The sequence below is a fragment of the Prunus dulcis genome, chromosome 3 (assembly GCF_902201215.1).
Source record: "Prunus dulcis chromosome 3, ALMONDv2, whole genome shotgun sequence".
Lineage (NCBI taxonomy): Eukaryota > Viridiplantae > Streptophyta > Magnoliopsida > Rosales > Rosaceae > Prunus > Prunus dulcis.
In genome coordinates, this window is record NC_047652.1 from 17,846,679 (window position 1) to 17,873,402 (window position 26,724).

At 38.7% G+C, this 26,724-nt stretch overlaps 4 protein-coding genes across 6 annotated transcripts; 2 read left to right on the forward strand and 2 right to left on the reverse strand.

Moving 5' to 3' along the window:
- Positions 1 to 106: 106 nt before the first annotated feature.
- LOC117621447 (mucin-12) lies at positions 107 to 8,278 on the reverse strand. 2 transcript variants are annotated; one of them, XM_034351929.1, is made up of 11 exons: positions 7,840 to 8,278; positions 6,825 to 6,868; positions 6,476 to 6,572; positions 5,901 to 6,030; positions 5,430 to 5,794; positions 5,109 to 5,288; positions 3,992 to 4,394; positions 2,927 to 3,227; positions 2,159 to 2,317; positions 1,586 to 2,074; positions 107 to 1,109 (listed from the first exon to the last, which is right to left on the reverse strand). In XM_034351929.1, exons 1-11 carry the CDS (start codon positions 8,000 to 8,002, stop codon positions 816 to 818), a joined length of 2,625 nt encoding a protein of 874 aa, XP_034207820.1. In that variant the 5' UTR covers positions 8,003 to 8,278; the 3' UTR covers positions 107 to 815. The 2 variants fall into 2 exon arrangements, with proteins under 2 accessions (XP_034207820.1, XP_034207821.1); XM_034351930.1 differs by having other exon boundaries at positions 197 to 1,109; positions 3,992 to 4,391.
- Positions 8,279 to 10,498: 2,220 nt separating this feature from the next.
- LOC117623238 (heterogeneous nuclear ribonucleoprotein 1-like) lies at positions 10,499 to 13,977 on the forward strand. The gene is made up of 6 exons (XM_034354144.1): positions 10,499 to 10,634; positions 10,739 to 10,779; positions 11,135 to 11,298; positions 12,443 to 12,542; positions 12,649 to 12,818; positions 13,090 to 13,977. The coding sequence occupies exons 1-6, from the start codon at positions 10,579 to 10,581 to the stop codon at positions 13,630 to 13,632; spliced, it is 1,074 nt and encodes a 357-aa protein (XP_034210035.1). The 5' UTR covers positions 10,499 to 10,578; the 3' UTR covers positions 13,633 to 13,977.
- A 967-nt stretch (positions 13,978 to 14,944) lies between these two features.
- LOC117622078 (long chain acyl-CoA synthetase 8) lies at positions 14,945 to 20,048 on the forward strand. 2 transcript variants are annotated; one of them, XM_034352608.1, is made up of 12 exons: positions 14,945 to 15,046; positions 15,942 to 16,544; positions 16,657 to 16,737; positions 16,871 to 17,140; positions 17,507 to 17,638; positions 17,709 to 17,882; positions 17,986 to 18,215; positions 18,493 to 18,610; positions 18,976 to 19,107; positions 19,236 to 19,370; positions 19,478 to 19,684; positions 19,774 to 20,048. In XM_034352608.1, exons 2-12 carry the CDS (start codon positions 15,996 to 15,998, stop codon positions 19,936 to 19,938), a joined length of 2,193 nt encoding a protein of 730 aa, XP_034208499.1. In that variant the 5' UTR covers positions 14,945 to 15,046; positions 15,942 to 15,995; the 3' UTR covers positions 19,939 to 20,048. The 2 variants fall into 2 exon arrangements, with proteins under 2 accessions (XP_034208499.1, XP_034208500.1); XM_034352609.1 differs by lacking the exon at positions 14,945 to 15,046 and adding an exon at positions 15,286 to 15,314.
- Positions 20,049 to 20,257: 209 nt separating this feature from the next.
- Positions 20,258 to 23,014, reverse strand: LOC117622079. Its single transcript, XM_034352611.1, has 6 exons — positions 22,535 to 23,014; positions 21,784 to 21,929; positions 21,340 to 21,508; positions 21,067 to 21,165; positions 20,778 to 20,860; positions 20,258 to 20,682 (listed from the first exon to the last, which is right to left on the reverse strand). The coding sequence occupies exons 1-6, from the start codon at positions 22,934 to 22,936 to the stop codon at positions 20,535 to 20,537; spliced, it is 1,047 nt and encodes a 348-aa protein (XP_034208502.1). The 5' UTR covers positions 22,937 to 23,014; the 3' UTR covers positions 20,258 to 20,534.
- Positions 23,015 to 26,724: the final 3,710 nt, after the last annotated feature.

Consider the following 26,724-nt stretch of genomic DNA (forward strand, 5'->3'; position numbering starts at 1 on the left):
GCACATGGAATATGGGTCACCATGACGATAAGTGGTCTAAATTAGTGGATATTACAAAGAAAGTAGAACGCATATATCAAAAAGGGGATATTCTGCACTGATATCAGAATCCAACTACATATTTTTCCTTCGAACACAAGAGATTCACCTCAAAACCCTGCAAACTACGAGATGCCTCAGCAATGCCAGAGTCAACTAATACAATTGACATGTTTGTTTCTGTTATACCAAATACAACAGTCCAATACAGATTTTTCTTGCTATCAAAATTCACTTTACAGGTAAGACAACAGAGAGACAAGAACAATGGAATGGAAATTCTTCACCAGCCTATATCTTACCTTCCAAAACCTATAAAACCTCAGATATAGAAGAGAAAGAATGAAAGAGATTCTCACCACTCGAAAGTAAATTCTAAGTTCAAAAACTTCAAAAAAGATAAGTAGAAAAAACAGAGAGACAGGAAGGGGAAGAGACGAGAGAGGACTTCAAACTATAAAATGGGAAAAATGGCAACACCATAAAGCAGCAGAAAGAAAGAGAAGATCTGCCATGCCTACCTTGACTAACTAAAACGGTCAATATCAGTTACAGGTGGATTGCACCTTTTATGTCCTCAACCCAAACAATCAGAAGATGCTATTGGCAATTTTTTTTTTCCAGCCTCCTTTAACAGATTTACACTCAAATCTAAGCCAACTTTGTATCTTCTTGATGTCTTCCTCAATCCAAACTAGTTGGAGTTGTCCAAAAGAATTCCCAAGATTGGACTTGCAATTCTTGTTTTGAAGTTTACAAAAACTCAAATTTTTGTTTCAGTAGTTACTCGGCCAGTTGATTTGTGCATGCTGAGGCTGCTGATAAACACTGCCCCCAGGTCCCACCATGTCAACAGCCCCAGCCATGGTCTGGGACTGTTGCAGAAGTGGATGAACAGTGGCTGCTGTTACTGCTTGTGCAGGGTGGTAGATACCAGCAAAAGTGCCGTGGCCAGCCTGTGTTGGGGTGAAAGTCACATGCTGACCCTGTTGGGGAAGGTTGTAAAAAGAACTTGTTAAGCTGGACATTTCTCGGCCAGGTGCAGCAACCCACACAGAAGATCCTTCACTCTGTAGAAAAGCAATTTGTAAATGTCAAGCAAGCAATGATATCAAGGGGGAAAATGGAAGGACTAGATGCTCTAATAAACATGAAAGGAAGATGGGAAAATCCAGTACTCTCTAAGACTAATAACTATTTGTACCACTTAGGAATGATGAGCCTCTACAAATTCATCGGAAAGAAAGAAGTAGAGATATTTAAAACCCAAGCACAAAGAAAGTATAGAGGAGCACCAAAACATGCACACAAAAAAAGTCCCAAAAAAGTAAGAAGCAGAGATATTAAGAAAAAGGCATCCCCAGGAATAAATCCTTTTATCTGTATTAACCAAAAGTTCCGCTTTGTAAAACATCCTATTGTCCCTTTCCATCCAAATTCACCAACAAAGTAAACAAATTAAGGAAAAGCAGGCTCTGACTTTTATTGCTATTATTTAACATCCGGCAACAACAACAAAAAAGGTACGGAAAAGATAAAAACCAACCTGCTGGCCCGTCATGTATACGTTACTTTCCTTGAACTGAGATGTGCTCAGATCCTCATTAGCAGTAGAGTTTCCCGCTGTTGTGGCAGAACTGGGATTATAACCAGCTGGGGAGGAGCCATATGGTCCATAACCACTTGCCATTCCGATATGAGCAGAGTTCCCTGTATTAGTCCCCGTTTTGTATTGTGGCAGTGAGTATTTGACTCCTGTGGCAGCTGCTGGAGGAGCTGGATAGACACCACCAGCTTGAGGTTGCTGAGGAAATGCACCATTGCCCAAAAATTGGTGGATGGCTGGAGGTGGAACATAGAATGGGGAAAAATAGTGACTGTAGGGAATGTAATTAGGAGCATAATGAGATATGTGCATCCCGGCTGGCGGTCGAAAGACAGGAACTTGCTGCTGAGTTACACCTATCGAGCTTTGCACAAGCCCAGAAGCCTGTGTCACCAATGGTGTTGGGCCAGCTGCAGATAGAACCCCACCCTGCAAATAGCCATATAGTAGCATCAAAATAAAGGAAGCATCTATAAAACTAACTCGTCACCTAGGTGTGTTAGTAATGCAAACCTCTTGTGGAGACTGAGAACTTGGAGGCAATACTGCAACATTCCCATTGTACTTGGAGGAAACCCCAGGAGAAGGAAAAGGAGAAAGGCGGCCATCACCATCAGCACCTGAGCGGTAAAATTGGGCATAATAACTTGCTGGGTCAAAGGGTGGTTGTACCTATGGACACATAGTTATGATCGCCATCAAATGATTGTAAAATCAAAGAAAAGTCAATCAAGAAGGAACATCTAATAAAAAGTAAAGAATATATATATATATATATTAAAACTATTCTCTAGTGCGGACGTCCGGATACTTCTTAATGTCCGAACTCGTTTTTTTTTTTTTTTTTTGCATGATCAGAATTCATTCATTCATTCATTCAATGGGAAGGAAACCATTTCCAATTTGTTTTGTGTACCTCTCTTCTTTTCAATATTGTTGTCATTAAAAAAAAGACATTGAAGCACATAAAAAACCTCCCAGTTCTCTCTACAGGCCATCAATGAAGGAAAAGCCCAATCTAGAGGTGATGTTTGACTTTTTGGTATTAGCAGAGCATGGTTTCTATTCTACTAGTACCAAGAATAGTGAGAAAAGTGTTTGAGTTGATTTATTAGCACAAAGAATGCAAAAAAACAAGTAGTCCAAACATTAGAAAAAATAAGGATATCCGCATTAGAGAAGAGGGTTTAGGGAAGCTTAAGTTTGAGAGCTGTTTTATTATATAAGCAGTTACAGTATAGGAAGGTCTCATAAAATGGGAAGCTAAGTTTGAGAGCTCACCACAAAGCTTGGAAGGCGTGAAATATCTCGTGGTTGAGACTCGGAGTTTTCAAATGGCGCAAGCTGACTCCCCAAAATTGGGGGCACAAACCCAAAACTGTAGTTTGGGGAAGTATGAGCCACAGAGAACTGATGGCCTCCAGACGGCAATGCAGTGTCATGCTTGGATTCATTCTGTCCTTGGGTTGCACTGGATGAGACGTCACCCTCACCAGATGATATATTTTCAGGTACGTGAGTAGGTGATTGTGGATGATCAGGATAATCATCCTCATTGGCAGTTGCCAATGCATTTTGATTGCTGGATCCAAGATATAAAAAATAGCAATAATAAAACAGCATCAGCACAATTTTGCTACAGAGAGATTATATACCACAGTAGATAAAAATGCCAGGATCAGAAATATGTTTGTTGTCAAAGTTACAAGCAGTACACTATAATTGCTCAAACCTGAACAGAGGCTACACAATTACTTTCTTGAAAATGAGCTTTATTGCATAATTAGGGTCTGATAAAGGTTATTAGTTTACCAAAATCCCAAAGCACAAGCTGTTAGGATGTGAGTCAGCAATAATTTTATATTCTGACACACCCCTTCAAATTTGGGCCTCTCTCTACAACTAAAGTCCAACACCAATTGCAAGGATTTGAACTCAAGATTTCCTGCTCTGATGCCATGATAAGGTTTGGTGGTTTACCATTATTCCCAAAAGCTTAATTTGAAAGGGAAAAGGTCAACTATCAATATCAAGCCAGGTCAAATACAAGCCAAAAAGCTTTGATGAGACAAAATGCGCCAAAAATATGAGGGCAATAATTCAATTTTCTACATCCAAAAAGTTCCTTGCAGATGAGCTACCCTTATTTTTATTGACACCCTAGTATTCGACAGAATGATTTTCCTGATACTACTAGTTTTATTAATGTTGTATTGCCTGAGGAGAAGAAGTAGAGAATTTAACCAATAAGGGAGGTCAAAATAAAAACAATGCACCTAGTCTCAGGCAAACTTAAATATACAGCATTGATATGATACAGTAAAGTAAATAATCATCATTACAAACCTTGATAACTGTTCCTCCACAGCTTCTTCAATAACCTGAGAAGTTTCAGACCGAGGTGTTGAGCTCTTATCAGTCTCAGGACCACTGACATAGCCAGTAGTCACGGCAAAGGTAGCACCAAAACTTCCAAAACTCAACTTGGTTCTTTCAGATTCAGGAACATGGATGTGATTTGGAAGAATAACTGTTTTGCGCTGGGGAAGGTGCAACTCTTCTAGCTTCCTCTGCAATTTTGAAGTTGCTTCTTCTGAATCAAGGATGCTTGAAACAGATTGTGACTGGGAAGGGGCCTTTACAGAATCAGCAGGAACCTCAGATGCGACAGCAGTACCAGCTGTTCCTTGACCTTGAACAACAGTAGAATTTACAGGTTTTGGTTTCCACTCCTTGTTGGTACCAACTGCTGAAGACAATCATATATCACACAAAGTTTGCACAGGTCAAAAACTATCATAAACATTCAAGAAATTATAAACATCAAGTCATCAGGTGTTTTTTTTAACAACAAGGCAAATAGATATAGCTTTTCTATTAGGCAGAAAATTATCCTGTGTGACAATACAAATTATCTCCAAAATTACAAAAGACTGGACTAACTCCGATTTCTCTCTTTGCAAAGGAGAAATGAAATATCTAACAGTGAACTACCCAATACTGACCAAAGCAAAGCAGAGAGACAACACACTATTCGTCAAGCAGAAAATCATGTTCAAATTTCAAAGAATGTCAGCCAACCATTCTAAGTGTACCTTTGTTAAGTAGATTCTCTTGTGTAAGAATCAAAAGTTATTACCAACAGAGAGACACATAACGACCGATAGTGCAAGGACAATTATCAATGTTTTGAATGCTTCAAACAGATTAGAACAACTTCAATATTAAGTTGAGAGATTTTGTAACAAAAAGCAAAAGGCGGGTCATCATGTTTTCCTCTCTTTTTTTCCTCTTTTCTTATGGAAGCTGCTTGGGTTGGAGGTGAAGTCTAACTATTAACACAATGCCTAATGTCTCAAAAGCCCATATGAACTCTTGACAGTTTCAAGTACCCAACATAATTATTAAGACAATATATATATATATAGGGGAATACACACAACAAACAAAACCAGTATCATACCTTTTTGAGTGCCAACTGATTGTTGAGACCGGCTACTGTAATTAGATGATGGCCGACTACCTGAACTGCCATGAGTTGATGTAGATGAAGGGTGTGAAAGATCAGCAAGCTGACTTTTCCCAACTCCCTGTGTTTTGCTTGCCACTTTTCCTTGTGCTTGAGAGCTACCAATCTCAGAAGCTGCAATAGCATCATTCAAAAATGCTAAGACAAGTTATAATTCAATACTCGCTGCGCGGGGGATAGTCTATCAAACTAAACTGAATTTCTAAAATTCTAGATCAGCAATTAAATTCATCTCAACAGTTGCATTTGACTCACCAGAAGGATGATGACTCCCTACTTCACGTTTAATTGTGCCCACTGAACTTGGGAGCCGTGAATCATTAGATGGCACAAGTACAGGATCTGAAGAAGAGAAACAAACTGCCAATGTAGATGCTGGGGGTGGCAACACCAAGCTACTACTGGAGCTTGGTGCAGGCTGCTCATGCAAGTCCTCATTTCCAAATTTAACAGTGGTGTTCTTGTTTGCATCCACTGGGGGGACCGAACTTCCCAAATTATCCCCAACCAATGACAAACTTATATCAGGACCACTTCCAGCAGATACATGGGAGGGATGCACAACACTAGTACTTCCAGAAACCACATTGGTAGGACCATCCACAATGACCGATACAGAGCTGCAAATGATATTTAAACATATAAGTTAAATACCAAACATAAACTGCATCAAGATGAATGGCCACGGAAATTACAAAAAGGCATTTGGTTTAAAACTATAGCCACCTTGTTACCAGACTTCGCTCTTTATTTTTTGTCTCACGAGAGGTTGGCAAAGAGGGAGCACCACCTTTCTCTGCAACCTGACTGGGTCCATTCTCAGTTCCAGGAGCAGTACTTCTACCACCACCAGCATCTGACAAAAAGTACACAGAATAAAGTTAGCTTGGCTGGTATGACTTAAGCTTGGTGGCACAATAAGATTCAAACTGTTACAACAGTAAAGCAGGTGTAAGCAAACATTTTCAAATCTACAAATCTAAAAACTCCACTCATATTGGGGAGAAGGGGAAGATATAATTTTTCCCTTATTTCCGCCCAAGCCAAAGATACCAAGAAAATTAAAAAAGGTGTAGCTTACTAGACTAGGCAACCTTTTACAGAACTGTTAAATTAACACAAGGGAAATAGTAGTAGGAGAAAAAAGTTATACAGTTATAGACAGTAGAAACAGATAAAATTTTGCTAATCGGCAAACATAATTAAGTCATATAATTGAACCCAGGATTTTGGCAAGGGTAAAAAGAAAAAGTACAGGCAATAGCGACCTTCAAACACATTCTAATTTGAGTGTCACTTACCATAACGAGGTGAGAAATTCACCCGCCCACCCCTACCCCCTCGTCCCTGCATTCCAGGTCTCCACCGCGACTCTGCAGACTCTCTATTGTTCAGATTCTGCAAGATATAAGACAACTAATTGGTATTCAAATTTAAAAAACCATAATTAAATACGAATCAGGAGGAAAATAATACCAAAGACAAACAACACATGTTTGTAAAGAAACCACATTATAAATTTTCTTTTTGAAAAATAAAAATTGTTGCTTCATGATAGGACATATTAAAAATCCACTCCCTTACATACCAGTTTCCCAAATTAACTGATTTGGCTGACGGTAAAAATCAGCCATAATTAGAATCTCTTACCTCTTTTCTCTTGTCACGTTTCCTTTTGACCTCATGAAATGGATCTGCAGATCGATACATAAGAGTATTATTTCACTTAAAGAAAAAGAACAAATAGACGGAGCAATAAGTCCATATATAGTTGGAATTTAGATGGTACAAAACCTTGGACAAGAAATCCACCGCAAACATACATCATAGACCTACATAACCTCATTTGGAACATGTGCAACTCCAAGACAAGACTAGACTAAAAACCAGTTAGTGCATAGCAGGCCCTCCAATCTAACACAATAGTAGAGAAAAAAATTTGAATCCCTAAACCCTACTGATACAGATGCCCACAACAAAGCTGGAAATCCAACCCTATTCCAGAGATCCTCCACCTCCTGAATAGTCTTTAATTTTCATTTTTCCAGGAAAAGACCACTTCACTGTGCTCACTGAAAAATATTTCAACAACGATGTTGCTTTCAAAAATATTAAAATAAAACAACACTGAATTCTAAAGTTATTTTCCTTTTCACCTTTATTCCGAACTTACCAAATGGAGGATTAATTCCAAAACAAGCACATTAACTTCAATAAACCTTTTTTCTTTTAAGGCAAGCTAGAGCATACTTCTGGACCCCCAAAATAACCACAAGTTTATGCTAGAATTAAAACCTAATTATAAAATTAATCTAAATCTTCTAATTTTACACAAATTTATCTCACTATTGGCATAGTCACTCTGAAATGTCTGAACATGATTGCTATGAACCAACAAAGTACGAACTCAATTCCTAAGATGATATCAGAATCCAACTAAGCCACACAAAGTCACGAACAGTGAAAACACATCATAGCAAATCAAAAACCCAACTCAATTCCCACATAATCAAAATCAAATCAACCCACATGAAACACCAAATAACCAGAACAAAAAACAAGAACTTTAACACGCGGATCACGTCGAATCACCGAAAGGAAAACAAGGTAACCAAGCCGAGGCAACCAAAATAAAAAGAACAAACAAAGGAGCAGTTGTAGGTACCCTGGAAGAGAAGCTTCTGAGCCGTCTCGTTGGGATCCATATTACATTCCTTGAGCATTGCATAGATTTCCTCCTCACTATGATTGCCCGTGATCTCCTTGATGTCCTGGATCGTCTTCCTCACACTGTTTGGGATTGAAACCCTAAACCCACCACCACTCATCTTTGCAAACCCCACAAAGCCAAAAGACCCAAGACTGAGTGAAAATGTGGAAACAGGACAAAGGAAACAGATGGAGAATATGAATTGCTGGGTAGAGAGGATTGGGCTTTAAATGACTCTATATGATCATATACTAAAAGATGAAAAATTTAAAATGAAAGGAACAAAATGAGCTTTTTATGGGTATTTGAATTGATCTACGACAAGTAGACAGACAGAATGAGAACGAGAACAAGAAGAAAGGAGGAGGAGAATTGAGAGAGAGAGAGAGAGAGAGAGAGAGAGAGAGAGAGAAGGGGGGAGGGAGCTAAATGAAAGTGTTTTTGGAGTGTAGGGCTTTTTGGTTGATTTGCCTTATTTTTTTTGTTTTTTATTTTAATTATTTTTACAAATTAAAATTATTTTTTTGTTCCTTGATTCCATTTCTCAAATGCAAAGACTACTAGCCTACTAGTCTTTGCTTTTGATATTTTGATATGTTTTGCTAGGCCTACTCATCACTGTCCACTTTTCAGAATGTGTGTGATCCCTAGCTCAATCATAGTATCATGCCACTACCTTTACACTCAGATCCAAAAAAAATACCATCATATTCACTGCTCCACAATGATAGTTCTTTTTTCCTTTTCCTAATAAATTTATGTTTTACTTTTTTTTTCTTTCCAAATTTATAAAATGAGGAATTTGAACTTTGAGATTTCTTTTAATATTATAAAGCTAATTGATTACCGATATTTAAACTTTAATACTCGACAATTCAATAGCGTGTTTTTGAATAAGACAATGTAACGGCGTAAAGCAGTTTATTCTACACCTAAAGCAATGTATGCGTATATTTTTAATAATAAAATACATAATAATACATGTACGTATGTGTATTTTGTTTGTAGTAATTATTCTACTATAATAACTGATATTTTTTCTTCTGGGTATTCTCTACTTCTGTCCATTTCTAAATATTTCAAAAACTGTATAGCTCTCCAATTATTAGTCAATTGGAATATAAAAGTACTTGGTAGATGAGTTCGTTTCAAATCCTCCCCCTTTTTTGTTTTTTTTATGAAAAAAAAATTTAAGGAGAGATTGGTTACTCTCATCACCAGCGCCATGGCTGCCCTTTCTAATATTTAACTCATAACCTATTAGACATAATTTTGTAAAATCTTTTTTCTTAAAAAAACAAAAACAAAAAAAAATTTAGACATAAATATTTAATCATGCATTTGAATAAAACTGCAAAGCATTCGTATTTTCTATATTAAAATAAATATTATATGGACTCGTGAAAATTTGGTGCAAAGATTGATTGTTTAGCTTATCCTAGACCAATTGCAGTTCATGTAATGAGAATATACTTGAGTTGCTAAAAGGTATCGTTTAAGAATATACAGCCAGTATGTTAATCTATTAGCAAAGTCGATGTTTCTAAATCATTAGCATTACTGAGTCCTAAATCATCTAATAATGCCCTAACTTTTGTATTAACTTTTTTAACTGTATGATTAATTGGATGGATATTTGGTTTGACCAGTCTATTTCTTTAGTTCGTGTGTTGACCATGTGTCCCCCTTTCATAATTATTTTAAGACCAAATGGCAAGTGTCAAGTCAATGCAATGTTGATTCAAGCCAAACATCACAATTTTGGAAGTAACATGTAGGAATAGGAAGGGGAATGGGGGGGTGGGTGTGTTTTAGGTATGAAATAGTTCATTGAATTAATAATGCATCACAGTCTAGTTTGGTTAGATTCACGACCAATTAATTCACTTAGTAACGAGTTGCCTTGATTGGTTTAGAAGGTTTAAAAGCATTTTTTAACAACAACAATAACTTATGATTGAGTTTCATGAAACGATTTAAAAATGTTTATGCACTTTTAAATTATTTTTTTAGAGAAGTAACAAATATGGTCAAGTTTGGCATTTGATAAACTTTTTGTTAAGAGAGTGTTGTTAGTACTGATTTGCATATAATCAGAAAATGATTCCCGCATAATCATTAAATCCAGTGCTTCTTCGAAATTGATTCCCGCATAATCAGAAAATAAAAGCACCTCATTAGCTGCTTTCCCTTATAGCTTTCTCTCACAGTAATTTTTAAAAATAAGTGATTTTCTCAAAGTTTACCAAACGAGCTGGGTTTTTTTAAAAACCACTTATCACCCTAAATAAATAATGTCAAACGGGCACTTATGATTTCTTAGAAAGCACTTAAATTTTTAACAAAAAATTCGACATTATTTTGGCATTAAATGGTTGATATAGAATTATGGGATGAAAAAAAATAAAAACCCCATCAACAATTATGTTCACTGCTTATATTTAAAAAAAAAAAAACAATTATGTTCAATGCCAACGTGAGCTTTTGGTCTTGGACTCGGCCTAAGGCAACATATTGGATCAAAATTGGGGCAATATGTTTGGCCCAAACCCAACCCTAGCTTTGTTTGCTCTATTCACCGCCTTCAAAATTGCCTTGCTTGTTTTGGCACTCTGTTTATTTAGTTATTACTTGTTGGCACTCCAAAACCAAAATCGCTGATACATCCCAAAACCCAAACCAAATCAGACGAACATGGCTTCGAAGAAGAGTAACCATAACCCTCACTCAGGCGACGGTGCTAGCCCTGGGTTCGTCCTCAATCTCTCTCTTTCTCTCTCCAAAGAGTTGAATTATCTGTAGCTGCGATTATGCTAATTGGTTATTGTTTTTGTGTGTTTTTTTGTTGTTGCAGAAAGATATTCATCGGTGGCTTAGCTAAAGACACCACCTTAGGTAAGATTTCTTCTATTAAATTTTATGGGTATTCTTTAATTCCGCGATATTATGGTTTTTAAGCTTTTGTTAACAGTGTATATCATGATTATGATCCATCAAAATCTTAATGGGTGTTTTTCGTTTCTGAGAAATTGTGGATTTTTGCTTTCCAGTCTTTAGTTTTAGTTTTAACAACTTCTCATTGTAATTCTGTATGCAAACTCGGGTGGGTATGTTCTTCAAGTCAGTGAAATCGATGCTCTATGGACTTTGTTAACAGCTTCCAACTTTGCTTTGCTGTGAAATTTTGATGTGTTTTTTTCAATTTTCTCATATCTACGTGCAATGTGTTTGTTGAATTATCCGGTCACAGATACCTTCGTTAAGTACTTTGAGAAGTATGGGGAGATAATAGACTCTGTGATCATGAAAGACCGGCAAACTGGTCGACCTAGGGGATTTGGGTTCATCACCTATGCGGATCCTTCAGTTGTTGACCAAGTTATGGAAGAGACTCATGTAATCAATGACAAGCAGGTAATTGTCATCCTCTTCCTCCATTTGTTAATATACTAGCCTCTCTGCGCCCTCCCGCGCCTGTGAGAGGGTTTTTTTTTTTTTTTTTTTCCTACTATGCTTGACTCTCCAAGTGTTTTATTAGTACATAAGCATTGCATAAATCACGGAGGTCTTTTATTCTGCCACTTGCACTTCGCATGACTTTCCAAGTGTTTAATTAATACATAATCATTGTGTTTTTTTGCAATATCGAAGACATGATTTCATACATTTGAAGCTTCGTTCAATTGGTTAAACTACACATCACTTTCTTCCTTTGCAAGTACAAAATTAAATGAAAAAAAAAAGTTAAGAGAAATATGAACCACAAAAAAAAAAAACTGATCAGTCAATTCTTAATGAAAAAAAAGAAGACAAAAATGAACAAAAACAGATCTGTGCTTCAATTAAGAAAAGAAAAGCTACATGAATGTTTCTTTTTCTTGCTACTGGCAATGGCATAAATGTTTGTAAATCAATTATATGAAGCAAGCAGTGGGACTTCATCATATGCCCCTGAACAACAAGCATGACCGCCTTCTATCTCTTCCCCAAAATCCTACAAAACAATAGAAGAAAACAAACAACATAAGAAAGCTAGGCTTTGAATCACAACTTATAGCTCTTTCACATGTTATAATATATGAAGAAATAGCTGCAATGCAACCGGACTGAACCATTTAACTATTTTTTATTCTTTTCCTACAGCTTCTCAGAAGCCAAACAGAGATTTGAGCAAACTAAAATCAAAGGCCTAAATTAAATTGATTAGTTCAACTAATTGTAGAATAATTTGTTGGGTTATTTTCGTTGTTTTCTTGAGAATGAAATCAATGGATATTATATGGATTTGATGTTCCTTTCAATAGTCCGAAAATGGGGAATTGTGTCTTTTATTGGTATGCTATGATATGAAATAGGCATGTTACAGTTCAATTAGTAAATTTTGAGCTTAATTTTAATCAAGTTTTGATAGTTGATATTGAGTTTCTATTCAGGTATTTAGCTCTTATGATGTTTCTCCCGTTAAATTTTAATTGAACTGTTCTTTTCGAGAATTTTCTTTTATGTAACGTTGTGTCCAGTAATTTGATTGTGACTAGTGGCATGAATTTTTCACCAGGTTGAGATAAAGAGAACCATTCCAAAGGGTTCTGGACAGGGAAATGATTTCAAAACAAAGAAAATTTTTGTTGGCGGGATTCCAACCACAGTTACTGAAGGTTTGTTGTATTATTTTTGTCCATTGGTTGTATTCTGATGCTATGTTTATTGTTGCACAACTGATGAATTGTTTCTTCTCCCTCAACTTTTTTATTTGAACATCAGATGAGTTCAAAAGTTTCTTTTCACAATTTGGAAAGGTGGTGGAGCATGAGATCATACGTGATCATGTCACTAAGCGCTCTCGAGGTTTTGGATTTGTTGTATTTGACAACGAAAAAGTTGTTGATAATGTTCTTGCAAATGGAAATAGGATTGATATGGCTGGTACACAGGTGAGTTATTGGCAATGTTCATTTAAGGTGTTCGGTGTATATGGACATGTTATGTATAGAGGAATATTTGAAGGTTTTCCTTCAAAGTATTCTCAGAATTGTAAGAATTTTGTTGTATATTTGTATCATAGTTTCAGTCAACTTACTTTTTCACTATCCATATTTCATTAGTAGTGGACTTAATGCAGAGGTTTTCTTCCTCTACCTAAATCCGGGTCTCACAAAAGGTTTGCGAAGTATAAGCCTAGGTTAACTCACTTCTTTATTGTAGGTTGAGATCAAGAAGGCTGAACCAAAGAAGGCCTCAAACCCAGCACATGTTCCTGCATTTGGTAGTGACTCTAGGGCACACCCTTACAATGATAGTTTCGGTGGATTTGGAGACTCCATGAGTGGTTTCGGTCCAGGTGGTTATGGTGCTGGAGGTTATGGCCCTGCTTCTTATAGGTCATTGGGAGGTTTTGGCAGTAGGTTTGGTGATTATGGTGGATATCCAGATGGTAATGATTTTGGAGGTGGTTTTGGGGGCTTTGGTGGTGGTGGTGGTGGTGCTTTTTCTGGTTATCGTGGAGAGTCGTCATTCGGTTATTCTAGTCGCTTTGGTTCTTATGGTGGAGGGATTGGTGGGGGATATGGTGGTAGTGGGTTAGGTGCATATGGCCGTGAAGCTAGGGGCTATGGTGGTTATGATGGTTCAGGCTCTGCTGATGGTTATGATTCAGGACCTGGTGCTAGTTATGGTGGACCTCGAAGCTTGTATGGTAGTAGGGCAGGTTATGGCGGCAGTAGTCGTTACCACCCTTACGGAAGGTAGACATATACTTAAGCTTCCCAATAGAAGTTGCACGCAGGTTCCAATATCGCTCTTTGCGTCCTATGGTTCCATTGTCACTAGGCACTACTGCAAGAGGCACTAAGCTAGAAGATGAGATGAACCATTAGTTTGCCTCTCGGTCTACTCTGTGGCATGGACATCCAAAGTTAGATTATCACTAATTTAGAGACTTTGTCAATTATTGGCTTGTGATTCTAGTTAGGCATCTTTTATGTGCTCTGTATGAATGATTGTCATCATATATTGAGACTTAGACACTTACTGTTTTGTGATCAGCCTAGAGTATGAGATATATTCAAACATAGTTCTATTCTTTTGTTAACATTTCTACTTCTCTGTTGGCAAGACTATCAATCAAGACTGCACATTGTGTTTAGATAAATTACACGATTTTATCGATCAATCTGATCGATGAACTGATTGATAGTTCAATGTTTATATTTATGCGCTTCTCTTGCTAGCAGATAGCACAAGAATTAGAAGAAGACTCTTAGAATCATCTGCTTGGTTATGTAGGGGTCAATTGCAATGTATGTTTCATTAGCTTCCACCATGCTTGCAAATGCACCACCTTTTCGTCTTCCGTCACATGATTAAGTATTTACCATAACAAAACCAATGCCATGATAACATTTCAACAAAGGAAAAGTATTTTAACTCAGTATTATTTGAGATGCAAATAGCACATGGAGTTGCACTACAGTGAAAAAATGGGCTAAATTCTCCCCAAGTGAACCCGAGTTTGATTCACATAGGAGATAATCTTGAGACAACCTTATAAATTATAATATATTAATACTCCTCCTCCTAATTAAAAAAAAAACATTATTTAGTATTTATTGTGAACTAAAAATGATTATTGTAGTGCTTGCTACACTGCCATTCTATAAAATGAACCGCTGTCCATCAATCATATGAAACGAAACGAAGAAAACCGAAGTAATAAAGTCGGATTACAGATTACGTAATCGCTCACGTGCCACTTTCTCAAGACGTCACAGATTACGCCATTTGTCCAAGCTTGCACGTGACATATGCATAATCAGCATGCTGACTCGTTATTCTTGCGCCTCGTTGAAGCAGGGAGCTCGATTCTGGAAGTTTTAATTTTCTGAAATATCTCGATTTTGAAAGTTCTAAACTTGGACCGTGCGGTTATGACAAGTAAAATACCGAAACCAACCCTCACTGAGATTGGTCATCATTCCAAAGTCTATTAAATCAGACATGTCGTTTTGGATAATTTGTTAATATATCTGGGGGTATATACGTAAATGCATCCCCAACCTTTGTCTTGCTGCCACCTTCATATGCTTTGCTTTGCTTTTTTCAAGCTCAAAGATCGAGTCTTTTTGATAGCATCCAAGGATTCGCTGGCTTTGAACTCAGAGAGGTGAATTTTTCGGCAAACCCACCCCTGTTTTTATGCTATTTTCTTGTGGTGATGATCACTGTGTGTTATTTGTGATAGGTGGTGTTTTTTACAAGACTTGTTTTTAATTTTGTTTCAAGGTTGATTTTTTCTTGTTGATGAATAACATTTTCATAGTCTTTTATGGATTTGGTGGTAATTGGAGTTTCTGTTTGATGTTTCACATTCAAATTTGTTCCTTGTGTTAGCTTATAGTGTGGTGGCTGTTCATCTTCATCATGTGCGACGAGTGAGTATTTTGATCGAACCCAAAAGTTTTGCAGCATGGGGTTTGTGTTGTATTTGCTTTTCAGTTTTGAGAATTTCTTTTTTTTGTGATAACTCTCTGACTGATCCTACCTAACGATTGAAATGTTCTGACATCTGGGTTTCGATTAGTGGTGGTGTTGCTCTCGGAAGTTTCAAATTTTTTTTGGTTGAAATTAGAAGTATGATCATCGTCTCGTCAGATATTTATTTTCCCAGAAGTGTTGTTCGTTAATGAAGAATCGATTTATTTCCTTAGTTTGATCATGAAGAATACGTTAAGTTTTTATTTTTATTTTCTACAGAATAAGATGCGTTTCAAAGCTGGAAGTTGTTTGAAATCTGAATTCTGTTTGATATTTCGTAACCTGAAAGTCACAGAATTGTGATGACAGTTATCAATTTTCATTGACGATGATGTTATACTTCACATGCGTGCATTTCCTTATTTATTTATTTATTTATTTTTTTCATTTTGCCTGATTTAGTCATGTAGTGTATGTGCATATGTTAGTTCTACACATAACTGTAGTTATACTAAAGATTAGACACTGCAATTGTTTCGAACATTAAAAATGATTTCCTTATTTAACAGTATCATCTATTTTAGGTAACAATTTGGTCTATTCAGAAGGAATAAATTCATATTAATAAATATTCAGTGATGGAAAATTCTGAAGAGATTTTGTTTAACTCACCTGCGCAAGACGATTTGGTTGTTGGAGATCAATTGTCCATTCTGAAAGGCTATGGGACATATGGCATTGTTGGTGCTGTTATTGTTGCCGTGCTTATACCTGTCTTGCTGTCCCCTATTTTCATGGGAAAGAAAAGGGGGAAGCAAAGGGGTGTTCCAGCGGAAGTTGGTGGCGAGGCAGGTTACGCAATGCGCAATGCTCGGGTAACTGAGTTGATTGAAGTTCCTCAGAAAGGAGCCACAACTATGGCAGCCCTGTTTGAACTATCCTGTAAAAAGTATTCACAGAATCAATTTCTTGGAACAAGGAAGTTTATGGGAAGGGAATTTGTCACAGCTAGTGATGGACGGAAGTTTGAGAAGCTTCACTTGGGAGATTATGAATGGCAAACTTACAGAGAAGTGTTTGATCGTGCTTGCAACTTTGCATCTGGGCTTATTAATCTAGGTCATAATGTGGATAGCCGTGCTGCAATTTTTTCAGATACTCGCGCAGAGTGGTTTATAGCCTTTCAGGTCAATTTTTTTTAATGCCTGATTTGTGGTGTCTGTTGTCGTTTCTTTTATTTTTGTGTATGAAGTTGTGAGTGCACAGGCAGTTCTAAAAATAGTTGGTTTTGGATTCCAGGGATGCTTCCGGCAGAATGTTACTGTTGTTACTATTTATTCTTCACTAGGAGAGGACGCCCTAATTCACTCCCTCAATGAGGTTGGTGGTAAAATCACTGCTTTCCTGTTCTTCATGAGTTTATTTAACCATGAACATATGGGTGATTTATATTATAAAAATTACACTGTATACCTATAAAAAAAAGAAACTCCTCATTAGTGCTTTTTAACAGACCCAGGTATCGACATTGATCTGTGATGCCAAGCAGTTGAAAAAGCTGGCCGCAATAAGCTCAAGCCTAAACACTATTCAAAATGTTATTTATTTTGAAGATGAGGGAAGTTCAGATACTAGCATTTCTGGAAGTATGAGCAGTTGGAAAGTTGCATCCTTTTCTGAAGTTGAGAAGCTTGGACAGAAGAGTATGGTTCATCCAAGGTTACCTTCCAAAAATGATATTGCTGTTGTCATGTATACAAGTGGCAGTACAGGTCTACCAAAGGTTTGTTTCGCTTCCTGACCCTTATTGCAAATCTGTTGTTTGCTATTTGAGATCCAGAACAATCATATTTTGTAAATCTGTCCGTTTGGCCATCTGTTGAAAATAGTATGTTGCTTTCTTTTGGATTGCAGATTCCCAAAGACAACATAGTTTAGAAACTTGAGTACTTTACTTACTATGATGTAAGAACTCGTATGCAAATCCTTCTCCATGTATTCACAAGTCTTATCTATCTGGCCATGTGCCCATTCTCAAATCAACATTAGTTGAATAATGTACTGTAAAATATTGGAGCATGACTAGTTATTTCCTATTACCCAATGTTGTTCATTTTCCTTTAAATGATTTTAGTTTATAATGATGTAGGGTGTCATGATAACTCATGGGAACATTGTAGCCACTACTGCAGCTGTCATGACAGTGGTTCCAAGTCTGGGTAGCACTGATGTATACTTGGCGTACTTGCCCCTAGCTCACGTTTTCGAATTGGCTGCTGAGGTACCTTTGTTTTAATATTTGTATTACTACTTTACATTTATTAAATTGTAATTATGATGTGCTTGTCCAGTCTGTGATGCTGGCTGCAGGTTGTTCAATTGGTTATGGTTCAGCATTGACTTTCACAGACACTTCAAATAAAATTAAGAAAGGAACCAAGGGAGATGCAACTATGTTAAAGCCAACCATCATGACAGCAGTTCCTGCTATTTTAGATCGTGTTCGAGATGGAGTTCTGAAAAAGGTGAAGTGGATATTATTCACCTTGTATGTGGTTGTTTAGCATCTGTGATTCAACCATATAGGTCTAGTATCCTTTCTAGGCTAATCACTTTGAAGTATTGTAGGTTGAGGAGAAAGGTGGGCTAGCAAAGAATCTTTTTAACTTCGGATTTAGACGGCGACTGGCAGCTGTAGAAGGAAGCTGGTTTGGGGCTTGGGGTTTGGAAAGGATGGTGTGGGATGCCGTTGTCTTCACAAAGATACGCTCAATACTCGGAGGACGCATTCGCTTTATGCTTTGTGGTGGTGCTCCATTGTCTGCTGAGTCACAGCGGTTCATCAATATCTGCATGGGGTAAGTGCATTCTCATCTTGAGATAACCAGATAGTTGAACAAATAACCTCTCTTTTTTTCTTCATAGATATTAATGCCAATAATTGAAGTGAGCCCTCTATTTGATTAGGGCAAATGCATTTTCTGGGTGGAAAGTGCTTATGTGCTTATAATGTGTTGGGAGTAGTATCTGTACCTATTTGTTTATCATTGTACAATTCATATTGTCACAAGTGTGCTGTTGATTCTAATCATGTGTAAAATGTAGTTAATTTTGCATGCCATGGTTTTTAAACAGGGCTCCTATTGGGCAAGGATATGGCTTGACAGAAACATTTGCTGGAGCTACATTTTCTGAGTGGGATGACACAACAGTGGGCCGTGTTGGCCCACCCCTTCCTTGTGGCTACATTAAGGTATATTAAATTACTTATTTTCTGGGAAAAAAGTTACTGAAAATTTATGACCAGAGCAGGATTTTTTAAAAGGAGAATATTATCTGAGTGTCATGCCCAGCACATTATTCAGTTATTCTAGCTTTTGTTCTGAGAGTACTGTCTTCCTTTTTATTCTTAGATGATTAGTCCTAATTGACTACTTCCTATGAGTATGAGAATATATGTTTATATCTGACTTTTAGTTTCAATTTCTGCAAGTTTCACTGAACAAAGGAAGACGTGATATTGTACATCTTATCAGGAATTTATGCTGTATATGTGTGTGATATACTAGGTAGGATTTAGAGTTGAATATTAAAGCTGTCTTTTATTTGATGATGCAGCTTGTTTCTTGGAAAGAAGGAGGATACTTGGCATCTGACAAGCCTATGCCTCGTGGGGAGATTGTAGTAGGGGGATTTAGTGTAACTGCTGGTTACTTTAAGAATCAAGAAAAGACTGATGAGGTGTACAAGGTGAATTCTCTAATGGACCTGTATGCTTTTTTCTGTATATGTGCATGTGTTTCATCATGATCTTCATTCATCGCAGCCTCTAGATAGGGGCACTGAACTGATGATTGGTGACTCATTACATGCTACAGGTTGATGAGAAGGGCATGCGCTGGTTTTATACGGGTGACATTGGAATGTTTCATCCTGATGGATGCCTTGAAATTATAGATAGGAAGAAGGATATCGTTAAACTCCAGCATGGAGAGTACATTTCCCTTGGAAAGGTGCGTTTAAAATTTATATATTATTTCTGGTAAATTATGTTGCCAGACAAAGCACCCTGTAACTTTCTGTGGGATGCTAAATACATTGGTTGCTGCCTTGCTTGCAGGTTGAGGCTTCGTTACAATCAAGTAATTACGTGGATAATATTATGGCATATGCAGATCCCTCCCACAACTACTGCATAGCTTTAGTTGTCCCTGCACGTCAGGCCCTCGAGAAGTGGGCCCAAGAAGCCGACATCAAATACAATGATTTTTCTGAGCTGTGTGGAAAAGCTGAAACAGTCACTGAGGTTCAGCAATCCCTCTCTAAGGTCTGTTCATCTTTACTTAATATCCACTAGATGATTGCTGAAAGTTGAGAGCCTTTTTGTCCGATCTAAATATGAAAAATCTTGTACAGGTAGCAAAGGCAGCAAAATTGGACAAGTTTGAAACTCCTGCAAAGATTCAGTTGCTAGCCGATCCATGGACACCCGAGTCTGGATTGGTTACTGCTGCTATGAAGATTAAGAGGGAACAGATCAAGTCCAAGTTCAAAAATGAGCTGCAGAAGTTGTATGCGTGAACAAGAATGGTTTATGTGTTTCCCTAGGTTGCGCTATATATTTTGGTATTTGTTGGTCCAAAATTTTCTATATCTCAGTAATTTCAACGCTATTACTTTTGCACCTGAAATCATCTGTTCCGATCCCCCTACCCTGATATCGCTTGTATAAAAAAATGCGGCTACTTCTAAGTTTTAGTTTGATGCGGTTGAATGGCATGAAAGAGGGAGCAAGCATGTTTCACATGATAGTTGGGAAGAATAATATGCTAGAGCACAACTGCTGCCTAAGATAACTGAAAAGATTCTTGGTGCCTAATTACAATGACCACAAAAAGTATAAAACGGAAATGAGTTTCATATCCTTCAAACTTGGACATTGTTGGTAGAAACTACGTTGTTTAAATGGTAATTACAACATGCATCTAAAGCAATGTGAAAATCCTAATTCTTCGATGTGTTAAGCTACATCAAGCTTCAAGCATCTAATAAGTCTCCCATCAGAAGAAAGATCTGAGTTCCACTTGTATGAGAAGCTAATTGTGGTATGTATAACTGGGATAACATTAAAAATGTTCCTGAATGATTGTATACGTTCCTTGCCTGTAGAGTAAGCTTCATCCATCTTCTTCATGGTGCAATTTCGGATCAGTAGGGCTCGGTGAATTAGCTTCTGTTGATAGAGATGGCCGTAAGGCAAGATACAGAGCAGGGCCTATGAGTGGCACCAATGACACAAAGAGAAGCCAAAAACCTTTGTCAAACCTGCAAAAGAGCGTGTGAATATTGCGCCACAATAACCATTGCTAGAGGACTTTTGAACAGAAACTTAGGAGAAATATAAAAATAAAAACAATCACCATTTCCGGGACGTCATATCGTTATAGACCCAGAATGGAGCAAATGCAGATAGCAGAGTGAAATCAAGGCTCATCACATGGATCTGCATCATGAAGTTCCCAAATGTGGGACATTTTAGTGAGGTCTTACATGTTTGCATTAAACTAATAATGATGAAAAAGAAGCACTTGAGCACGTAAGTTATAGGAAAATGCAGACGTTCAATGTGTTGCATGATAGCCATCCTTTTCAAATATAAGAAACTAAAGAAATTCCGGTGAAATATGTGTTAATGGTTGAGTTACTTACAAATTTACTTCCATTGAAGTACTGATAATATTCCTTCCAGTCAGCCCCATCGGCTAGACCTGCATAGATAACGATGCCCAGTCCTGCAGCAAGTGATATCTGATGTGTAATGGAGTTACTTGCATTTTCCAAAACAAAGTGAAAAATCGATGTTACTGCAGTTATATTCAGCTATCATTAGTACAGCAACAATAACAGCTGCATGTTTAAATCAATCTTTTGATATATCACAAACAACATAAAAGCATGAAGAAGAAGTGAGAAGTTTCTTACCCAAGCAGTTAATTTAGATTCAAGAAAGTTGAGAGGCCATTTTGTCAGCTCACTTTCATCAACAGGAGGTGGTGGTGGTCTCCAAAGCACAAAATAGGGAAGAAGAGCATAAGCCCCACCAAAGAATGAAAGTATCAAGAAAGGCCAGACAGGAACTTTGCTTTTTGAGCTACAAATAAAAGGATGGATAATTCAGATAAAATCCGATTGTGAAATATTGATGGACAGGAAACTTAAAGAACATTGCCACAGCTTCAGATACAAGGGTGGAAATTCCTCCAAGAAAATACTGAATATATTAAGGGTGGAAATATCCAAGATTCATCTCAGATACACTACAAACAGAAATTAGAATCCTAATCACAAAACAAAAGGAAAATGGGGGCACAAGAAGTACATAACATCATCAAAGAATTGAATGAGAAGCAAAGAAAATAACATTACCTTCTCCCTGTTGGAAGCAGCAACATGCTATACACCAAAGGCCACAAACCCATTATGTACCAGACGGACACGAGAACTTCATTCATTCTGAAACCATCATCTCCCTTCAAATTCAAGAGTTTCTTTAAGAAATACATGTCCTGTGACTGAAAATATTAAAGGACCATCCGTTAAGAATACGAAATGTGGGATGATAGAAAAGCTTGTTTTGTAGTCGTTGCAAAGATCAAATGAATAACAGGGACTTCAAATGTTTGTGGACGTGCTCTCACTGTCTCACACCAGTTTACTTAGAAGAAAGAAATAGTTCAATAAAAAATTTACTCCAGCTAGGGATTATTGGTTTTTCCATATTCACGATTTAGGACAGCAGAATGAAGGAGAACCAGAAGCTTTAATTCATCTTAGGAAGGACAGTCAGCCATGATAGTGTCTTAGACATTTGAACAGTTTCACTTGTTGCTTTTAATAGTGTCTTAGACATAAGTAATCATTTCAGATCGGAACATTATTCTCTCAATACAAGAAATTAAACCTTCTAAAGGTAATTTAGTCAACACAAAAAAAATAAGCAGAACAACAACAAAAGCATAAATTGCAATGAAATGTCTTTGCTCCTAGCTACAACTACTTCAACAAAGCAGATCGAATTCTGGCTTATTAAGTTGCAAAGAAATGAAATACTAAACAAAAGAACTTATATATATATATATATATATATATATATTAAAAATTCATAATTCTACAATACCGGGGTCTGGTCTGGAGCAAGATTGAACACATAGTACAGCAGTGCACCCCACAACACAAAGAGCAAAACTGAGGTTGTCCAGCTCCCTCCATCAGCACCATTTTCACTCTTACCAAGTTCACTTTCCAAGGAAGCACTCTCGTTCAGAACTGGGTCTTCTGGTTTCTGACTATTTAAGGTACTCTGACAAATTTGAAGAGGACCCTTTTGAAATGTAAAGATTGAAGTTTTACCATTGTGGGTTCCAGAAAAGATTGAAACTTTTGAGGTTGTTTTGGAATGTGAAATTCTGGCCTTTAGGTTTTGGGTTTGTAATGAAGTTCTGAAAGTTGGGTTTTTGAGAGGAAGAGATGGGAAGGTGGAGAAGAAGTTGCAGCAGATGAGGTTGGCATTAGCCAACATGTTGGAAGATTGAAAGATTATAGGATTTTGATATTCCAATTCATGCTGTAGCTTTTTAGTAGTGAGCTGAGTCTACCAAAACGGTGTCGTCTCAAGGTTTCAGACCATGACAAGAAAGGTCATAGCGCGCCTTTAATAACTGCAAAAACGACCACAAACCAATAACCTCAGATAAGGCACTTCTTTTTACTCTGGCTTTGGATAGCCATGGCTGAAGCTTCAAGAGTTCTGCAAACCACTCTCATTCCCAGTTTCCATTCACAACACAAAGTCTCACATTTCAAAATTTCCGTAGAAACCCAAATTCAGTGCTCAGTCTCCACATGTGACAGCACCAGAAACAGAGTGACCCAGAAGATCCATGGGCCTGTGACATTGATTCCTTGTAAAACGCTTCTCCTTTGCAGAAATGGCTGACTGTGTCAGGCTGTCCACCCCAGAAAATAGCCATATACAAAGTTGAAGAGGGGGAGAGAGGACTTGTGCTGTGCCTCCTATTTTTTATTTATTTATATTTTTACTTTTGATCACTGCAGAATCAGTAAGATTTTTTTTAAAGAAAATTTGTTGGAGAGTTACTCACTTTCTTTTTCTCTTAATTAGAAAAGTGATTTGGCAGCCAGTAATTATGTGCACTGTGGGAGCAAATTTCCCCACGAGAATATTCGCCCAAGATTCCTTCGTCTTCTCCGCCTCTCTTTCTCTCTGCAAAACAGATCGGAGTAAAAGGACCACACCCGGGGGTGTTGGCCAAAGGCCCTCCGATGCCTAAGTTAGGTAGGGTAATTCAAGGAAAACCGGGTGGCTGGAGCAGTGTGTGGTGGCCGGAGCCTTGTGTGAGAGAGAGAAAGAGAGGAGGTGGTTAGAGTTTTTGAGAAATAATTTCTGCAGAGTTTTAGTAGGAATTTAGACGTACCTCATCCTTGTGCGTAACCAGGTATTTATAGTGGCCTTGGAGAGGTTGGTGGGGTTGGTGTAGTTGGTGAGGTTGGTGTGGTTGGTGGGGTTGGTGCATTTAGGGATTATGGATTTAACCAAATCCCTAATTAAATTGGGGATCAAGTAACCCCCAATTTGATTAGGTAATTCCCAATTAGGTTAAGTAACTCCTAATTAGGTCAAATAATTCCCAAATTGATTGGCCTAATTAATTGACCTAGGGTTTTGATTTAATTAGGTTCCCACAAATGCCCCCCCAGCTTCTGCATGACGCGTGGTGGCATGTAGGAGATGTAAATTATCCGTTGGGCTGTCCAGTTGTAACTGGGCTTCCTTCGTGGACTTGGGCTCTCGCGTAGAGGAGGCTTTTTACTCGGGTTGTCCAGCTGTAACTAGGCTGGAGGTGAGCGATCTGCCGCTGGAGCAGGTGGCAGTTTGGGTCGTCTTTTTTGTGGTTGATCCAAATTGCTTCAATTCCTTCTTCTTTTTGTGCCATGAACTAGGATCAGTATGAGTCAAGGCGATCATGTGCGAAGCACGAACGTGTTGAAAGTCAGCGGCAGATAGGAAGAGAAGGTTGGCGACGGTCCGCTCGTTCTTCTCACCTATTGTGATGGTAAGTTGCATCCTTTTGATATGCTACAGTTGCCATGGAATTCTTTGTTGTGTATCTGACTAACTTCCATCTTCTGCTTGCAGAGAATGACATCTGCAAGAAACTCGATCTCAGCCCGAACATGACCAAGGTTCAGTAAGCTCTGAACATCCCTATCAGGTTCCTTGAATGGCACTGGTTGCTGAGCAAACATCGAAAGGAGGTTGGTGGTCTGCCCCCTGTCGGAGATGTTGGAAGATGGAAGCTGTATGGCTCGGGCCTAGATGATCTGCTAGTTGAGCAGGTGGAGTCCTCGACCGAACTTCCTCCTTCTGCCACTAGCAAGTCTTCTTTAATGGGGGGTCTAATGTGCTGAGAAGGTCCCCATGGGAGTTGCTCCTTTTTCATCTGCTGGGAAGCAAGGTTTGGGTTGTCTGTGCTGATCTGGGAATCAAGCTGAGAGGACTGTACCTCTGCCTTGCAACCGCGAAGGTTTGGGTTATCTATGCTCCACGAACAGTCAAGCGCGGGGCTGACTCAATGTTGCAAGTTGCAGCCAAAAGAGCTAAAGAGTCGTCTGCTCGAGCAAAATGTCCTTCAGTTGCACGAATTGCCGGTCCAGGAGTTGGTGACACTTTGCTGGTCAATTTTGGTACTTATGTTGAAGCCACGGAGGCGTCCAAGCATGAAATTTCTGCTAATGCATACAAGCTGGGATACTTGGACTGCAGGAACGGTGCTTTTCCTTGTTGCCCTCTCGAACATGAGGATGGTGAGTAGCTCTATCTCGACTTGCTGCTCAAAGTGAGCAGATCAATGCCGTGAATGTAGAAGCAGTTGAAGAGCAGGTGGCAGATGAAGCTGCAATGGAGGAAGACAACGCCAAAGGTGGTGCGGCTAATGAGGTTTAGGGCAGATGCGGAGGAGCAGGCAGCTGAGCAGATGGTGCCGGTTGAGCAAAATGAGGCTTATTTCTTGTTGAACTTGGCTGATTGGCCGTTTTGTTATGGAATTTTCAGTTGTCTTTCGAACTTCAATTCTCATTGTATCTTGTAAGTGTGCATCCGGAGACATAGCACTTGAAAGAGACTCCATTGAGTTTGTACTTGTGAAGTAGCTTGCCTGCAATGGGGAGAAGGCTCGTCGCCTGTGTGTGTATATCAGGGACATAACGCATGAAAATGACTCCATTGAGTTTGTGCTCCTGGGAGCAGCTTGTCTGCAATGAAGGTAAGGCTTGCTGCCTGTATGTCGGGGACATAGCGCTTGGAAAAAAGACTCCATTGAGTTCGTGCTCCGGGGAGCAGCTTGTCTGCAATGGAGGTATGGCTTGTCGCCTACGAGCGTATGTCGGGGACATAGCTCTTAAAAAAAAAGACTCCATTGAGTTCGTGCTCCGGGGAGCAGCTTGTCTGCAATGGAGGTAAGGCTTGTCGCCTACGAGCGTATGTCGGGGACATAGCTCTTAAAAAGACTCCATTGAGGTCGTGCTCCGGGGAGCAGCTTGTCTGCAATGGAGGTAAGGCTTGTCGCCTACGAGCGTATGTCGGGGACATAGCTCTTAAAAAGACTCCATTGAGTTCGTGCTTCGGGGAGCAGCTTGTCTGCAATGGAGATAAGGCTTGTCGCCTGTGAGGGATGTCGGGGACATAGCTCTTAAAAAAGACTCCATTGAGTTCGTGCTCCGGGGAGCAGCTTGTCTGCAATGGAGGTGAGGCTTGTCGCCTGTGAGCGTATGTCGGGGACATAGCTCTTGAAGAAGACTCCATTGAGTTTGTGCTCCGAGGAGCAGCTTGTCTGCAATGGAGGTGAGGCTTGTCGTCTGTGTGCGTATGTCGGGGACATAGCGCTTGAAAAAGACTTCATTGAGTTTGTGCTTCGAGGAGCAGCTTGTTTGCAATGGAGGTATGGTTTGCCGCCTGTGCGCGTATGTCGGGGACATAGCGCTTGAAAAAGACTCCATTGAGTTTGTGCTCCGAGGAGCAGCTTGTCTGCAATGGAGGTATGGCTTTCCGCCTGCTTGGAGTCAAGCTGGTAAGCTGCCACTCGAACAATGGCCTTCTTGTTGTGGTAAGATGTGAGCTGCTGCTAGTAAGTTGCAACTCGAACAACGACCTTCTTATTATAGCAAGATGTGAGCTACTGCTGGTGAGCTACAACTCGAACAATGGCCTTCTTGTTGGGGCAAGATGTTAGCTGCTGCTCGAACAATGGCCTTCTTGTTGTGGTAAGATGTGAGCTCTGCAACAAAGTC

Excerpts from the sequence above, each read along its gene's own strand:
- LOC117621447 (XM_034351929.1), bottom strand. The coding sequence starts at position 8,002 with ATGAGTGGTGGTGGGTTTAGGGTTTCAATCCCAAACAGTGTGAGGAAG. Across the intron at positions 6,573-6,824 it reads AACGTGACAAGAGAAAAGAG|AATCTGAACAATAGAGAGTC; the intron begins GTAAGAGATTCT and ends TATATCTTGCAG. Across the intron at positions 5,289-5,429 it reads AGGGAGTCATCATCCTTCTG|CTTCTGAGATTGGTAGCTCT; the intron begins GTGAGTCAAATG and ends ATGCTATTGCAG.
- LOC117623238 (XM_034354144.1), top strand. The coding sequence starts at position 10,579 with ATGGCTTCGAAGAAGAGTAACCATAACCCTCACTCAGGCGACGGTGCT. Across the intron at positions 10,780-11,134 it reads AGCTAAAGACACCACCTTAG|ATACCTTCGTTAAGTACTTT; the intron begins GTAAGATTTCTT and ends ATCCGGTCACAG. Across the intron at positions 11,299-12,442 it reads ATGTAATCAATGACAAGCAG|GTTGAGATAAAGAGAACCAT; the intron begins GTAATTGTCATC and ends ATTTTTCACCAG.
- LOC117622078 (XM_034352608.1), top strand. The coding sequence starts at position 15,996 with ATGGAAAATTCTGAAGAGATTTTGTTTAACTCACCTGCGCAAGACGAT. Across the intron at positions 17,883-17,985 it reads GAGATGGAGTTCTGAAAAAG|GTTGAGGAGAAAGGTGGGCT; the intron begins GTGAAGTGGATA and ends GAAGTATTGTAG. Across the intron at positions 18,611-18,975 it reads TTCCTTGTGGCTACATTAAG|CTTGTTTCTTGGAAAGAAGG; the intron begins GTATATTAAATT and ends TTGATGATGCAG.
- LOC117622079 (XM_034352611.1), bottom strand. The coding sequence starts at position 22,936 with ATGTTGGCTAATGCCAACCTCATCTGCTGCAACTTCTTCTCCACCTTC. Across the intron at positions 20,861-21,066 it reads ACTTCAATGGAAGTAAATTT|ATCCATGTGATGAGCCTTGA; the intron begins GTAAGTAACTCA and ends TTCATGATGCAG. Across the intron at positions 20,683-20,777 it reads GATATGACGTCCCGGAAATG|GTTTGACAAAGGTTTTTGGC; the intron begins GTGATTGTTTTT and ends GCTCTTTTGCAG.